At 37.6% G+C, this 16,829-nt stretch overlaps 1 protein-coding gene across 1 annotated transcript in view; it reads left to right on the top strand.

The window, feature by feature from the left end:
* LOC107539298 (uncharacterized) overlaps positions 1-16,829 on the top strand; it is a 480,399-nt gene that overhangs the window by 340,526 nt on the left and 123,044 nt on the right. Inside the window, exon 6 of the mRNA XM_087818335.1 lies at positions 1,564-1,686. Coding sequence (XP_087674461.1) covers positions 1,564-1,686 — 123 coding nt within the window. The remainder of the gene's footprint in view (positions 1-1,563; positions 1,687-16,829) is intronic.

Genomic DNA, 16,829 nt, shown 5'->3' with positions numbered 1-16,829 from the left:
GCATAAATATCAAAGTGCAGGTAAGAAATGGGGAATTCTGATTTGACATTAGTTTATATGAAAAAGACTTAGAGGTTTGTTTATCAAGGATCCAAAATTTAATAAAACTTCTAATGCTTTGAAAAGTGAGTAGTGCTTATCTCAAAAATAGGATTCTTTTAAGTATGTCTGAAATTACTCCAGAATATATAATTTTAGAAGGAAAAGACTAGATTGAGTAAACTGAGTATAATATAGTGGACTAGTAATTTTAAAATGTGGGACTTATTTTGTGAGTTAATATATTCTTTATATATTTTTCCTTTTCCTATAAAAACAATGCCAAGTAAAAGAAAATTATTTTGCCTCCCTTGTGTCATAGACTCTAGTTTTTATTATACTCTCATTTTTATTATAGTGCAAAACATTTGTTACAGATCAGAGGATTTTAGCATGAAAACTTCCTATGATAAGGCATTGCAGGAGTGTTCTTTCTCAATGTGGATGTCTTCTGTCTTCTCAAGTGAGGATCTTGCCGTGTGAAATTAGTCCCACTCACTATAAAGCTAACTGTCTATTACAACAACATATCTTGGTGAAAAATATTTACACCCAACATTCTTTGCCTGAAAATCTGGGATTGGGGCATGGGAAGTCAGGGACATTCTCTGCATGAGACACGTGCTTTCCCATACTTTGACTTGTGCCAAAAGACATAGATTATGAAGAAAAAAATATTCTTCTAAAAAGATAATTTAGAAGCCCTTAATCTCCTAATTACCTGAAAAGCTTTCCCAACATTTGTGATTATCTTTTTTTCATGATTTCAGATACATAAGTACCGATTATATAGGGTACAGGGAAGTACAGGTTATAAGAAATAAATTGATTTTTCCTTTCCTAAAGGAAAGTGAATATTATATTCATTTATTATGGCCTTGACGTAGGCAACTGTGAGTCTCGAGCCCTTTTTATTTTTCCTAAAATGAAAGTAACCTCTCACATTAAATATTGTAGAAAATGAAACTCTGACTGAAAAGGGACAAGCTGAATCAGTGAAGCAGATGCGCTGGTGTATTTTTAACTCCAAACCATGGTTTTATTTGAATGTATCTGTCTTTTCCGTGATGTCCCCCATAGCACAGGAGAAGGAGATTCAAGGTCTTAACTTTATTACTGGCTTCATTCAGCAACATCAGACCAATAATAGGTGTTTATCTACTAATGTGTGCTGCTCCAGATAGAGTAGCTCATTGTAATTCTCGTCTCCGGTATTCCAGCCCCAAGGAAATCTCTGTATCTCAGATCTGTCTAATTAACCAGTACGTGAAGAATAGAGAATTGCCAGGCGATCCTTAGTCTCATTGTTGCAGGGCTTTAAAAAGCTCAATAAAGTTTCTATCTACATTTTCTTGTTTACACTGTGGAGCAAAAATGGATCAAACAAGCAGAGATTTGTGGCAACAGAGTCGGCGCCTTTGTACATCGTAACACATATTGTGAATCAAAGAAATATTGCGCCACTTCTCCAAAGCTGACATTGGAATGACATTGTAATCCCGGCCATCTGTCTTCCTCCTCTAGATATCGATGAATGTGCGGTGGTGAATGGAGGCTGCCAACAGCGCTGTATTAACACTCTGGGCACCTTCCACTGTGAGTGTGACACAGGATACAGACTCCATGCTGATGAACGCACCTGCATAAGTGAGTAAATATTAGGACCAGCTTGAAGCCATTTGCAGTGAAAAATCAGCCTGCCCACGTAGGGGCAGGAGGGAAAGGCTTTTCTATTGTAAAACTATCTGTAGGAGCTGTCAGTTTTCATGTACAATTCTATCTCTTAGAATACAAAAGGATTTTTTTGCTATTAATAAACTAAAAGACAAAAAGATGGGGAGGGAACTATGGAAATGAACATTCACAAGCAAAGTTTGAATCCCCATGCGGGTGAATATTTCCATAGCAAATCATTCTGCCATTGGCAGTAAGTAAAAATTTGTTAGTTTGTGTATATAGGCAAGGACAGAGCAGAGCCACAATGAGAGGAGAATGTTGGGCTGTTACAGTCACTACCTACAGTGTTCACTCATTTCAGACCAGATGCAGAACTGGACTCATGATTATAAAAGCAAAATTTATAACAGATTATGTGCCAACTTTAGAACTGCTCAAGAAGAGTTAAAACTACACACGTTAAATGAGGTTACTATATGTTTACTATAAGAACATCAAAATGTTCTTAGATATTTTTGTGTGGTAGGATTATTATTTTAAGTTTTATTTGTATGTTTTTTAATTTTATAATTTTTTTAAAAACAGGTATGTGCTTTTATAGACAGTTAAAAAAACACAGAATATATTTTTAAAATACTGTGCTTCCTGTATGATTTATTGCTGCTCTGTTTTTGTTTTAGCCAGAGTAGTTTACATAGAAGTGGTTAAGTGGTTTTTTTCATTGAATGATAACCTTCAAATGGCATCAGGACACACTCTATTTTTATCAGCAGGTCCCTTTTAAAAATATTTAGTATCTTAAAAGTAGCACCTTGAACAGCACATTTGCTGGTTTAATTTATTTAGGGCTTGTTAATTAGTCCATCTATTCAAAATGACTAGTATTTTATAAGTATTCTATAATTATGAAACTTGAAGTAGAAATAATTTAATTTGACCTAGTTCCATAATATATACTCCCCCTTTGTTTTTCTGAAAATATCTTGTAGGAAATGAGAGAACGCCAAAGGCAACAGCTAAAGATGTCCTAGTCGTAGGTCTGATTTTGATAAGAGCAGATGGAGGTTCTGAGAGGAAGGTAATGACTTTTGCAAAGTTGAGTGAAGGTACAGATAGAAGCCATACCCTAAAATCCAGGGAACTCAGGACTGGAGTGATTGCGTGTGCAGCAGGCACAGAGGTGGTGGGCGATGCCCTCTTACATAATCCAGATACCCCCTTCTTGCAGGATTACTGGTTTTAGCAATAGGAATCTCCCATTCCCATCCCAGCTTGTAAAGGCTTCAGCCAGTGACATCCTTAAACAGCCACCATCACTTCTCTCAGTTACAAATCAAGACATGCAATTGTGCTACTTATCAGTAAAGGTTGAGCTGGTGAATTATTGTGTCTGATATAAAAGTATTTTGCAAAGTAATGATTTATATAAATCTATAATATCTGCTCTTTGTGATAAGGCAAAATAAATACTTTTTTAGCCAACAAAATTATATTTATAGGTAAAATTAATTTTCTAAACCCTGGCAGTTATTAACTATTTCTAAGTAAAATCATTAAGCTCTTTTTTTGTTCCTCACCACCACTGCCCTTTTAGTTTTAATGACATCAGGTCAAAAATGTAGTTGGGAAAGTATATTTTGGTTTATCTTTTCTATTTAAAAGATTCCTAGTGTACAAATACATTGACAAGATGATAATGGCTTATTTGCAGTTCCATATGGTGATCTCGGTCTTATGCAGAATTTGAACATAGTGTAAAATTAAATTATTTATACACACACACACACACATATATCTGGAGTGAATTAAGCTTCTAAAAAATGCAATCATTTTAAAGCATTTAACCCATTGAATGTCATTCTATAGAAGCTAGTGGCCTGGGAACCCAGCACTTGCCCTTCATGGAAATTTTTATGCCTTTCTCATATGCACATACTGAAGTTTTGGTTTCAAAGAATGGTCGTAAGAATCTCAGTTGATGCAATTAGAACAGTTTAAGCCCTTGGTATTTAAAGATTAATAAAGTGAGTGTTAGGACAAGAATTGTTCCTTTGCTTATTTGTTTTGAAAGAAAGGGAGAACCGAGTTTCACATTGGTCTGTATTTTGAGTTATATTGTAGGAAGTGTCAGATAGTTTTAAAAACAGAAAATTAAGTTAGCTCACTTTCCCTCTGGGAGTTTTTACCTGGCAGGAGACTGAGAATTGTAGTAGACAGAAATTCATCGTGATCCATGGTGGAGTCACCGAGGAGAAGATGGAGTTATGGAATTTTATGATTCTGCTACTTTGGAGCACTTGAAATTAATTGCCTCCATGTCCTTCCCCCTCCCTTCTTTGCTTTCCTTTGCTCCATTCTGCCCATCAATCATCAGCCTGCCCTAGTGTGATTTTTTTGAATTAGAGCCTCCAGCACTTTTTCCACTTTCTTTTAATCACAACTACAACAGAGTGAACTCTGCACCCCAAACACAGAGTTTCAGATGATTTCATTTCAAGAACAGGCCCTGTCTCAGGGCTGTGCACCTGTGGTGGTATCTGGCCGACGGTTACCAGCCAGCCTCTGCCAGATTGATAGAGCCGCAGGAAGCGGGGCCGGAGGAAGGGTCCAGAACTGCAGGCTGCGCGGGCCAGAAGCATGGCAGTCCCCGGCCCACTGAAAGGCAGCGTCAGGGAAGCCAGTCTGAGGCTGTCCCAAGGGTGAGGAGGGTCACGGCACGTGAAAAGCACTGCGCCTGGCTGGTGGCAAGGCACCGACCCAGCTGGGGAATTGGGGAGTTCTTGCCAGATCTGATTTGCAGTTGGTGATCTCCATTAGCACAGATATTACCAAGCAATTTATACACTTTTAAATTTCCCTTTATTTGGAAACCAATGATTTAAAAAATTGGAAACTAGATTTTAGCAATCGCCAGGGATGTTTATGTTCTTATTCGTTCAAGCATTAAATCTTGTCCCTGTGGACTAGGGACAATGGCATGATGGAATCCAAGCGGGCATGTGGCCTTCAGCCTAAGCTCTTAAATCGCTTAATCTCTCTACACCCCAGATGCCTCCTGTGTAAATTGTAGAAATTGGGCAAAGTGACCTTAAAGTTATTGCATCTCTGAAGTGTAATAATTTTATTGAGTTTCCATAATCACTGTTTCTTTATAAATCATCTGCTAACCTGTATTTTTTAAACCCCCTTGGATTATGTGTAATAATTATTTTTAAAAGTGTTTAAAGAACTGGAAATTTAGAAAGTCCAAGCATAACAAGAGTGTGACAATTTTATGTCCAGTTTAATAAAAATGAGTGCATAACTTAAATGTTTTCATTGAAAAGAAGTATGCTTTGATACTTTTGTAAAAATACTGTTTTCTATGCTAAAGGATCAGATCAGGGAGAAATTCAAGGAATAACCTAGCCCACTCTCCCACCTTAGAGATAAGCAGTCTGGGAGCTAAAGAGATCAAGTAACTTTTACTTTGAAAAAGAGAAGTAGTTTTCAGGGAAACCTGGCTAATTTCAATCCTGATCAAAGGCTGTAAAATAATGTCTGATAGGTATTTTAAGACTAACAAAAATCATAAAGTTACTGTAAAATGATATTTCTTCAAAATTTATTTTTAATAATGTTTATTTTGTTTTCCTTTTTATTGAATTTATTGGGGTGACACTGGTTAACAAAATTATACAGGTTTCAGGCGCATGACTACAGCACATCATCGGCACACTGTATTGTGTGAAGTGCTATTCTCACATCCTATTTTGGACATAGTACTGAGGGTTAAAACAATGTGTTTTAATAGCTATTGATGAAAGAAATCTACCTTATATTATTAGCCCATAAGTGCAAATTTATCACTTTTCTTCTGCATTTCTATTATATGCTCCAATAGTCCTGGCTATTCAATTTTCCAAGTAATCCCTGCCCTTTCCATTTCATACCTTCTGTTACTCTTAAGTAGACTAGCTCACTGCCAAGTCTTCACCTGTCAGAACTCTGCTGACCCTGTTCCATGCTGAATGTCAGTCGGTCTGTTAAGCTTTCTCTGGTTACCGTAGCCAAAGGCATTCTCTCCCTCTCTCTCTCTCTCTCTCTCTCTCTCTCTCTCTCTCTCTCTCTCCCCCCCCACCTTGTAGTACCATATAATCTTGTGTTGCCTTAATGATACATTATAGCATATCTATGTGTTTAACTGGGCTTCAGACCAAATGAAAGACACTGATGGCCTCCTAATTATCAGCTTTATGCGGAGTCTTCCATACTTTTCTTGATGGCCTCTGACACTGGTAACCACTCATGCTTACATATCTTCCTTTTATCTTCTTTTTTTTTTTTTAAGTGTTTATTTATTTTATAGAGAGAGGAAAGAAGAGGGATAGAGAGATAGAAACATCAATCAGCTGCCTCCTGCACGCCCCCTACTGGGGATCGAGTCTGCAACCTGGGCATGTGCCCTGACTGGGAATCGAACCGGTGACCTCTTGGTTCAGGGGTCTATGCTCAACCACTGAGCAACACTGGCTGGGCTTCCCCTTGTCTTCTGATAGCACAGTTTCCATCTTTACCTGCTGCCTCCCTGTACCAGGGTTCTGACTTCTGATCATCTTCTTCCCTTGCTATGGACTGAATTGTGTCTCCCCAAATTTATATGTTGAAGCCCCAAGTCCCAATGTAATAGTGTTTGTAGATGGGGCCGTTGGGAGATGATTAGGGTTAGGGGAGCTCTTGAGGTTGGCACCTTCATATGGGATTAGTGCCATATAAGGAGGCATACTGGAGAGTGTTTTCGCTGTCCACCCTATGAGGATGAAGTGAGAAGGTGAGTGTCTGAAGCCAGGAAGAGAGCTGTCACCAAAGACCAAACCCTCTGAAACCTTGATCTTGGAATTTCTAGCCTCCAGAACTGTGAGGAAATAAATTTCTGTCAATTAAGCTCCCAGTCCATGACATTTTCCTGTGGTAGCCTGAGTAGGCTGAGGTACTCACCTATTCACCTTTATTCACCCCTTCTGTGGTCCATCTCTGTTTTACTTTTGTCCTTTTAGATAGCTCAATGCATATAAAGTACCTGATACGTATTCATTGTTAGCTATTTTATAACAGAATATAAAAAGATATCAGGACTTTACCCAGATGGATTTGCTTGTTGGGGAAATATTCAAACTTGTTACAGTATTTCTAGCTTTTGGACCTTTGCCAGTATTTTCTATTGCAAATTATATTATCCTTTGATAGCTTTTAATTGATTTTCTCATTGTTGAGATGTGGACTTTAATAGATATTACTAAATATAAATAATGATAATGTAGACTATACTCCTTCTATTACCAGTGGACGGTTTTTAACAGCCTGAGGCTACATACCAGAATAATTTATATTACCCCAATTTTTTTTGTATTTAGCTGTGTAATTTGCATTTTAACTATCTCATAATATTTTAGCTATAATTTGATAAACTTCAAAAAAACCTTTCTTGAATTTCCATTTTTAATAACAACCTTGTGAAACACGCTCAGCTCAAATCTCCATTCATAATCATGTCCTTACCCTGATGTATTTGTTGAAATCAGCCTTCCCAGAAGGGCGAAATAATTAAATGATTGAAAGTTTTAATGCTTGCATAGCTCTCTTACTTCTCTTTCCTGCCTTCAGCACATAATTTTATTAACATCTGCACTCACAAATAAATAAATGAAATCACTGATGTCTGTACAGAGAAACCTCAGATAAACAACATTTTAATTATTTCAGTCTATGATACAAGAATTCTTCATTTACAGCTGCTGGAAACGGTCAGGGTCTGTTTTTGTTCAATGGCCCCTTTTTATTCTCACAAATGAAGAGGGGGACAGGGAAGAATAGTTACCTGGAACTGACAACCAAAGATTTTTCTGTGTGATCAAGTGTTCAACATAGTAAAGTCAGAGGTCATATTTTAATCCCAAATAAGCAGAAGTTAGGTAGCAAGAAGAGGGTAGAACTACAGCCTAGAAGCTTGGTTAAATAAAGATATTCTTAGCAAAACTGAGCTTGAATAAATTTTCTTATATCAGACTTTTATGAGTTTCGCATTTCAAGGTAATGCTAAACTTAGAGAGAAAAAAATGAGAAAAACCATTAGATGTAATGGTCTTCACACAATGGATTCTTTTGTTTTTGATCTCAGTGTTCTGATTAGTGATGTCTAAGGGTTTTTTTTGATAAAAGGAACAGAAGATTCTTTAAAGGGAATGCAAAGAGATTGCCCTCAAATTGGAGATGAAAGAGGTTAAAGACTTTCATTGTAACTACCTTTCAATTAGTTGCATTATTTATGAAGACAAATTAGAAACAGAATTCATTTCAGATGACAGCTGATGTCGTGAGTAGGGCTATGTCGGGTTAAAAAAATTGTTTAGTTTGTCAGGCTGGTGGCATCTCTCAGTCATTATCAAATTCATCACTCTTGCAATATTAATCACTTTTCTGTGGTAGATGATAAATTTCATTCCCCAAAGTTAAATTTAAGGAACACTTCCCCTCTGCCCTCCTCATCTCCAGTCTGTGGTCTTACAAAAAATAAATGTCTCAAGTTTTTATCCAGAATGTAGATTATTAGCCCAATTCAAAAACTATTTCAACTACTTGGATATTAGGAATATAGTTAGAAAGCTTCCTTTTCTCTACAGTTTTTCTACTCTTTGTAAGGTTGGGAAAGTAGGACTGATAGTTGTCTGAATTCTACTGCACCATAGAAGAGTTGTGTGATCTTGGCCCAGTTTCTTAGTCTCTCTGATCTACAGAGTTCATATCAACTCATCTCATCTCTCTCTCTCTCTTTGTCTCTCTGTCTGCAGCCATACCTAATAAAACCATTAATTCACAAAAATCAATATTATACATTGTGCAAGGGAACGTACCTTATAAAGAGGAATGTACTTAATGCACTAGAATGGTTTCCTATGGGGAATGGAGTGACTGAGAGTGAATTCTGGAGCTAAAAATAAAACAAAGGAGGTCCTTCCAAGGACTAGGGAGTGATAAGAATTTTCCTTGAACTGAGCAGTATGATCAACTCGTCCTTCTCTATCCAAAGTTAAAACAAAACAAAATGATGAAACATTGGTACAGTGGTCTTTGTACTTGCCAGTGACCTTTTCTTTTCTTCTTTATCTCTATGTGAAAAGTATCTTCACATGCCTTCCTTCAGAGTAGTCTTTAGGATTTTTTTTTCTGGTTTCATTTGTAAAATATTTTTTAAAGTAAGATTTTTACAGTGTGTATTGTATTAAATAATAAAACCCTAATATTAATTAACAAATAATTTTTAATGTTTTCTAAATAATTTCACAGTGTAATAAATACACACTGTGTAGGATAAACTTAAATATGAAAAAATTAAAATGGTATCTGACACACAGTGGATGCTCAATAAATGGTGGCTTGAATCAATAATTTATCATTATTATTTCTATTCTAACATTATTTCCCTACAAGTAGAACACTCAGTTAATACTCAGAGATACAGAGAATGGGAGATTCTGTATTGTGTGCAACTAGTAGAATAGAGTTGAGCTTTAAGTTACTCATTAATGAAAATATAGCACAGGGTTTAAGAGTGTGAGAAAAACAGTGCAAATGTGAGAACAGCATGTCTTGGAAAACAATGTTAACAGTATTAACTTTACCACAGTTATTCCATAAACAAGCCGAGCTACTTTGAGTTAGCCACTTAACTGTTCGGTGACTCGGTTTCTCCATACGAAGGGGGTAGTGAGGAAAAGTTACAGAACAGATGAAATCCTTAGTGCAGTGTCTGAAACAGAGCACGCACCCAGCCAGTGTTAGCTAATATTACTAATATTAATTTTCTACCTGCAGTTAGCTGTAGTCATATAGTCATAAGACTAAATAAAATTATGGAAGGTCAGACACAATAGGTATAAACTTGATTTGGTGACAAAATATGGCTTTTTTGTGGCTAACTTTTTAAAAAACATACATTCAATGAGTCTTTTAAGAACTCCCTGCTTCACTTTTTTATCTTTATTTTTAGTGCTTTTAGGGTTGTAGAGCAATATTCACAACTGTATTTTCACTGCATGGGAAAATGTTCCCGTTTCTCATTTATCACTAGGTTGAAGATTTGTCTTCCTCTTTCCAAAAGCACTGGAGACAGCAAACTTCAGGTAGCTTACATGTTTTCATAGGGTACAAAATGCAAAAAGACATTAAACATAAACTAGTATTGCCTACATCTAAAAGAAGCAGAAGATTAAGTGCTTGCATGTGATGTAAGCATACAACTTAAATCCAAATCTAGTTTCCCAGTGTAGATTTCTGGATGCTCATAAGAAAAGAGACACATGATTTCAGCATCTGCACTTTCAAACAATCATAGAGACAATTTTTTTTTGGAATTCAGTGATTTCATAGCCTATTACTGAATATATGTCTCTTATTTTACAGAGAAAACCAAAATCCTCAACTAAGAGGCCTCCCCACTTTTACTTCCAGCCAGAAACTTCAATATTAACTCAGCTCTGTCTGCTTTCCTCTTCATTCAAAAGAAAAGCGCGTTGCTGGTATTTCAAGTTAATCCCCTCCTGCCCTCCCCTCAGAACCTTGCTCCTAATTTTATATCTTCCTTTCTTCTCTACCATCAACCTCTCTCTATATATCAATACAAAACTCCTCCATAAAATTAGTTTTTCCAGGGTTATCCATAAATTATTGACCGATAAGTTCACAGAGTGCTTTTTGGCAATGCTGCTTGATATCTTGAAAGTAATAACCCCCTTTTTCTCTTGACATCCTCTCCTCCTTGGGTTACAGGACACAACTTTCTCTGGGTTCTGTTCCATCTCTGTGATGACTCCTTAACCTTTTTCATGTAAGTCTTTGCCCTCCGCCTACCTCCAAAATTTTGGTGATCTTCAAAGTCCTGTTTTGGTCTTTACTCTCTCATGTGTAATCTTTCCCACTTCCAAACCTTCCCTACTACAGTTAGCTGGAGGTGAATGGTGTCCAAATCAGTATTCCTAACTCAGATCGCTCTCCTGGTTCTGTTGACCAGTCGATCCAGCTACTGCTTGAGTCCACCTCTACCCCCCAGCATTGGAAACTTAGTGGACCTAAAACTAAAAATATCTTCCTTCCCTCCCCATCCTCAATTTTCCTCTTCTCTTGTATTCCTCCTTTTTAATGAGTGGTGACAGCTCAGACCACCTATTTGCCAGGCCAGTCTAATATAGCTGGAGTCATTCATGGCTCCTCCTCTCTGACTCCATACATCTAATTCCCCAGTGGGACTAATAGGCTCTACCTCATGATGTCCTCTAAAGAGCTGTCTTCACTACAACTGCTTCATTCAGGCCCTTATAATCTCTTACAGAAAGGTTCACTGCAATTCCTTCTTAACTGGCATCATCCTCTATACTTGCCCCTTCAACCCATTATCTAAACTACTTCCAGAAACATCTTTTGAAACTGTAATTAGAAAAATATTTTACCAAGCTTAAAACTCTTTATTGTCTCTACATACCTTTCAGAATTAACCCCAAACCCTTATGATGGCTTACAAAATGCTTCAGGGTCTGACTTTTGGTTGTTTCTCTCTCACCTGAAAATGCGCAGTTCCACCTGTCAAACGCACCCTGCTTGTCCCTTGGTTTGCAAGCCAACACTTTCCCTTTCTTCCCCGTAGTCCCCCCTTTCCACCTCTCTTTACCTAATTCCTACTTGTCTTTCAAGGCTCACTGTGGAATTACCTCCTCTTGAAAAACTTCTCAGATCTCCCCCCCATACTTATAAATCAAATTTGCCACCTGTTTTATGAGATTTAAATATCTTTTTATGGATACAATATTAAGAGACTTAGATAGATGACTGGCAGGACTCTTTGTTGCTTACAGCCCCAAATGAAAGAAAGGTGCCACTCAGGGCTGCACATGGGGTTACACCCAAGACAGTGTAACAAGCTGGAACTACAGGATGCAGCTTATATATGGCTTGTGCAGTAGGGTTAGGCTGGGTTCACTGTCTCCCTGGGATTGGGTGTTTTAAATAATTCCACAAGCCCAAAGAATAAGGATATGTGTATTGCAACTCAGAGATATAAGAGCCTGATAAGGGATGTCGTTGGGGTAGGAGCTTAGCAAACTGCGAAAGGGAACTGAGAGTTTTGAGCCATGACTTCAAAACTGGGTCGAGGCAGCTGTGTGAAATATTATATAATACCACCACCTACAGAGCCAAGGGCACATCTGTAACATAGAACCTCTCACAGTGGATTATAAAGATTTCTCTTCTTGTCTGCCTCTCCCGTTAGACTTTAGTCTCTTTTGTATCCTGAGTACCTAACATGTGACTGAAATAAAGTGTTTAATTTTATTCAATAATTCTATTCAGTGTTTAAAATGTAAAGATCCTCGCAATAAATTATGCTTTGTTTAGAAGTAGGAGCATTATTGTCTTAATTATGATCTACTACTTTTTATTAAATAAGAATTAAATAATTCATGGCACTGGCTCCTTGGAAACCCAGCACTAAATTGAAGTCTTAATTGCAGGGACTTTACTTAACCTCTATTTCTATTTTAGCTATTTCTACCCCACTTTATAACATGGTTCTTGTTTTGCTTCAGTGGTTATTTTCCCCCATTCTTTTAAACCTTAGGCTCAGTGATTATTTTATAGATATGTTTTTGACTGTCCACTGCCTAAAATCATCTTTGGAAGTAGATGAAATATAAATGCAATAAAACTAACTAAATTCAAGCCCAGATTTATCACCTGGCTCCTTGCAAAAACATCATGGACAATATTTTAAATCCCAGATGTGGCAGCGATATGTGGCAGTTGGATGGTTTGCATATTGGTCCTTTGAAATCCCACGTCTCACTGCCAGTGCCAAGGCACGAGGGAGGCAGAGCATGATAGGAGAACAAAGACTGGCCTCCACAACACAGGGGTGGGAAGGCTGCCTAAAGCTGCACAGAGCCTAGAGCCTGATGCTAAGCGGCCACTTCATAAAGACAGGATATACATATGTGATGAATGGGAGTTGAGGGCAAAGCTGTGGTGAGAATCCAGGGTGTCATTTCCAGTCAGTGGATGGGACATGGAGTAAGACCCAAATCCTGAATGAAAGGGCTGGGGTCACTCTTCAGAAGTTCAGGCTGAATTCTGAATCATAAGTAAATCCATACAATTCTGAGAATTAGAGTTCTGAATGCAAGGTGGAAGTGGCATCTACAAGCATGGACTCAAGTTAAGGTTAACGTTTGAGTCAAAGATAGGGAGACAGGCAGGAATGGACTTTTGAACTCTGACACTGAAAGTTTTGCAGGGAACATCTCCTCAGTAGCCATAAAACAGAATATAAACTTTGACCTAACAGTCAAGACCATATGTCTCCTGGCCCTGCAGTCTTGCTAGTTTGGGTGGATTAAGGCTATGGGGATATGGAGCACTCCCAGAGAAATGTAGATCTCCTCAAGGCTTGGACATGTCATCAAAAGGCTGAGCAACCATAATCCAAACACTCTGTCTTCAACACATTAATTATTCTAGAGATTCAAATTCTAGAATCTAGGTAATTGCAATTTGAAAGTAATCTTGGCTATGTTCATTAGTAGCAATAACTACTTATATTATCTCTAATCTTTGCAACACTATTAAGAGGATGATACTATTATTCTCATTTTTAAAGATACTGAAACTGGGGTGCACAGAGGTTAATATTACAGCTTTGGAATCACAGACTCGGGTTACAGCCCTGTAGAATAATGCTCTGAAATCAGTAAGCACTATGGGGACGGATACTGAAGTATGCTTTATAGTTTTTGAAGGAGAAGAAGAAGACAGGTAGACAGTTGAGTAGATCTGCCATGTGGCCTTTGCTACACTTCTGTTTTCAAGGGTATATAGTATGATAATTTACAGTCTTATTTTATCTCAACTTTGGGAGCTTTGGAAGATTCTCTGTGTTCCCTCTTAGAAAGTAAAAAGTTGGCTGATTCTGTAGACACCCAACTGGTTGGTCTGGGCTGTGGTGAGTTGGCCTTCTGCCTGGGCAGGAATACAAGTCAAACCCTTAAGCTTTCACAACAGAATGTCAGCCTCCCCTCCCCAGTGTCTCATGTCTAAATCTTATGGCTCTCACTTTAATTGACAATATAGAAATTCAACACTACAGGCCTGTGTTAGAGGGTCTGACTGTGACCTGAATGGGAGCCAGCGTTCATCCAAATCTCCCTTAAGACATCTGACATACGGAGTGCATAGCAGAAAGATCATAAGCCTTGGCACCAAAAAGCTCTAAGTTAGCATCTCAGCTGTGCACCTACTAGCTGTGTGAACGTGGGCATGTTGTTAAACGATAACAATGGCTAATATTTATGGACTGCTTGTTATCTGTAGGGCACAGTGTTAAGCATTTTATATTCACTGTTTCATTTAAACCCCATAAAATCCTGTGAGGTGGGTGCTATTGATATCACTATGTCAGCAATGTGGAAAAATGAGACTTAGAAAGTTTTAGCAATTTGGGGAAGGTCACTCAGCTTGTAAGTAGTAGACCCAGGATATGCCTTTTGGGCATAGCTGATCCATTGAATCCAGCTGTGTTCAAACAAACAAACAAACAAACAAATGAATGAATAAACATGTCTATGCAAGAGTTAGGGGTTTGTTTTGATGGAAGGAAAAGACATCATTTAAAATTTAAAGGACTCACATCACAGTGTTGTCTGGAAAATTGATTAAGCATATGCAGAAGGAGGGAGAACTAGGCAAGAGGTTATCACTTTAAAGCTGGACCTGTGAGAGATCCTGACACTTGGGACAATGATAAGAGTCAAGGGACTGAATGCCAGGAAGCTGCAGTATTTTTTCCTATGTGTATTCAGCCCTATCAATTTTATTTTACAAAAGAATTATATAGACCATATCACATTGTAGTTTGATTTTTCACAGCTTTAATATTAGTTTTATCAAAATTATTTGAATATGCACTCTAAGTGCATGGGGATTTGCATCAAATTCTAAAATTTTGCTGTATTATTTAATAGCAATGCAAGGATTTGTAATAAAGTAAAAAGAAAGGTGTTCCATGACTTAGTCTTGTTTGACATTGTTTAAAATTTGATTTGAAGGTTTTATATTGTGTGGTTTTGTATTTGCTAGAAGCCTTTGTCATGTTGGTTGCTACCAAATGAGATTCATAGATTACAAACCAATAGCAAGAAGAGAGCCTTTGCCCTTTCTGCTTTGCCCTAATCTCAGTGCCCACATTCATTTAGCTTAGAGTGAGTAAAGTATATGACTCAAACTTTTAATAATTGCAGTGAAGTGGCTTGATTGATTTTCTGCCTCTAACATTTTCTATATTGTTTGTTGGTAAAAATATTCAAGATGTCCACATTTCTCCTGGATTCCAGCAAAAAGACTGCAAATTTATTTTTATACCAAGTCAATTAATTAGTTCTCTTTTGTCTGGGGAGAATGCCCTGTTTCCTATAACTCATGTTTTTAAAAATTCTTTAAGTTTGAAAACAGTCTGTCAACCTGGCCTTGTGTCCAAAAGAAAATGATTTAATGCTCTTTCTTATTTCCCATTATAACTTTTATGGGGCCCTGTGGTGTAAGCACTATACTATTTCACCTCTTAGTCTTTCCAGGAAACTCCAAACAGTTTTGCTAAGTATCATATCACATCCATATCAGAACAATGGATTAAAACTAGAAAGAAAAAATTGTGTATTAGGCCTCTGCAGCCTGCTCTGAATTTTGAAACAGACTGCCCTGCTTTTTATGCAATTGATTAAGTCTATGGTGCAATTTAAACTTGTGTGGAATCACCAAACTACAAAATTTAAGATGTGGAAGAATGGGCTTTCTTCGTTCCAGTGACTGACATATTTGCTAACCCTTCTACTTGCAGAAAGCATAAATTAATAAGTGCAGAATCTCAAATGCAGTAGGAAACATACTGCATTGGAAGCAAAAATTATGAGATCAAGAATAATTGATATTCCCTGTGACCCATTAAAACAGGTCTCATTTAATGCAATACGGTTTAAAATTGTATCACTTTTAAGTAGGCTAACCTGAATGTAGGCACCCTTTTTTTGCACTTTTACAGCAAAACTGAGCAATTCCATCAACCATCCCCATCAGAGGACCTTGAACCAAGAGCACATGTTTAATGATACCCGGACTAGCTATTGATTAAACACTGACAATGTTCAGAGGAATTGAGAATCAAAAAACCTCCCCCATGGCCAGCTCAGCCATGCTCACTTCTTAATAGATGGCAAAGGAGGATTCTAAATGAGATCTGCTGCCCTGCTCAGCCTCAGAACTCCACAGGCAGTGGGATTAATTTCTGCTCCGCAGTCCTTTGGAACTACATGTCTAAAATGTCCAGAAATGAATACAGATGTCCCTCCTTTTTTATTTCCTTGTTCCTCCCTTTTGAAGAAAAAAATGTTTCTTATACGAATAAAATGCATAGAATGTTGCTTCAAATGTGAATTAATGAACGTTCGCTCGCCCTTAATTCATACGTAAAGAATAGGATAAGACCTGGGGAGATAATTCAGGGCGAGTAATTCCCCAAATCAAGCAAGCAAACAGCAACAAAAAGATTAAAAGAAAATGAAGCTTAATAAATAAAAAGGAGAAAGGGATTCGAAGCTGAGACTAATGTTCCCACCGCAATTGCTGTGCTGAGTTCATTACTGTCCGGAGGCTAAGATACTTTTCAGATATTCTTTTGTCTGGGTAGGAGACTGTGACACAGAACTGGGAAGCAGGGCTGTGACTTTCAGCCTGGAACCGCCCAGCTCATTTACCTTCAACAAACACCGATGGACACCTAGAGGGTGTCAGGCGCCTGGCTTGGCGCGTCCCCTTTTAAAGTTATTTAATCCCTCCAACGATCCTGCGAAATACTCATTATAGTCTTTCTAAAGATGTGCAAACTGAGGCTCAGAGGAATTAAATAAATCTCCTGTTATCAAACAATAATAAATAGGCAAGACTAAAGTCATGCTGTGAGAAGCTGTCAGAGGGAGGGTTGAAATACAGGCGTTTTGAGTTAGAGTTTATTGAGCGAATTACCATATAGTATCTTCCTT

Source organism: Miniopterus natalensis, chromosome 6 (genome assembly GCF_054644295.1).
Source record: "Miniopterus natalensis isolate mMinNat1 chromosome 6, mMinNat1.hap1, whole genome shotgun sequence".
Classification (NCBI taxonomy): Eukaryota; Metazoa; Chordata; class Mammalia; order Chiroptera; family Miniopteridae; genus Miniopterus; species Miniopterus natalensis.
The sequence above is the reverse complement of the archived record's forward strand: the minus strand, read 5'-3'. Positions and strand labels throughout refer to the sequence as shown.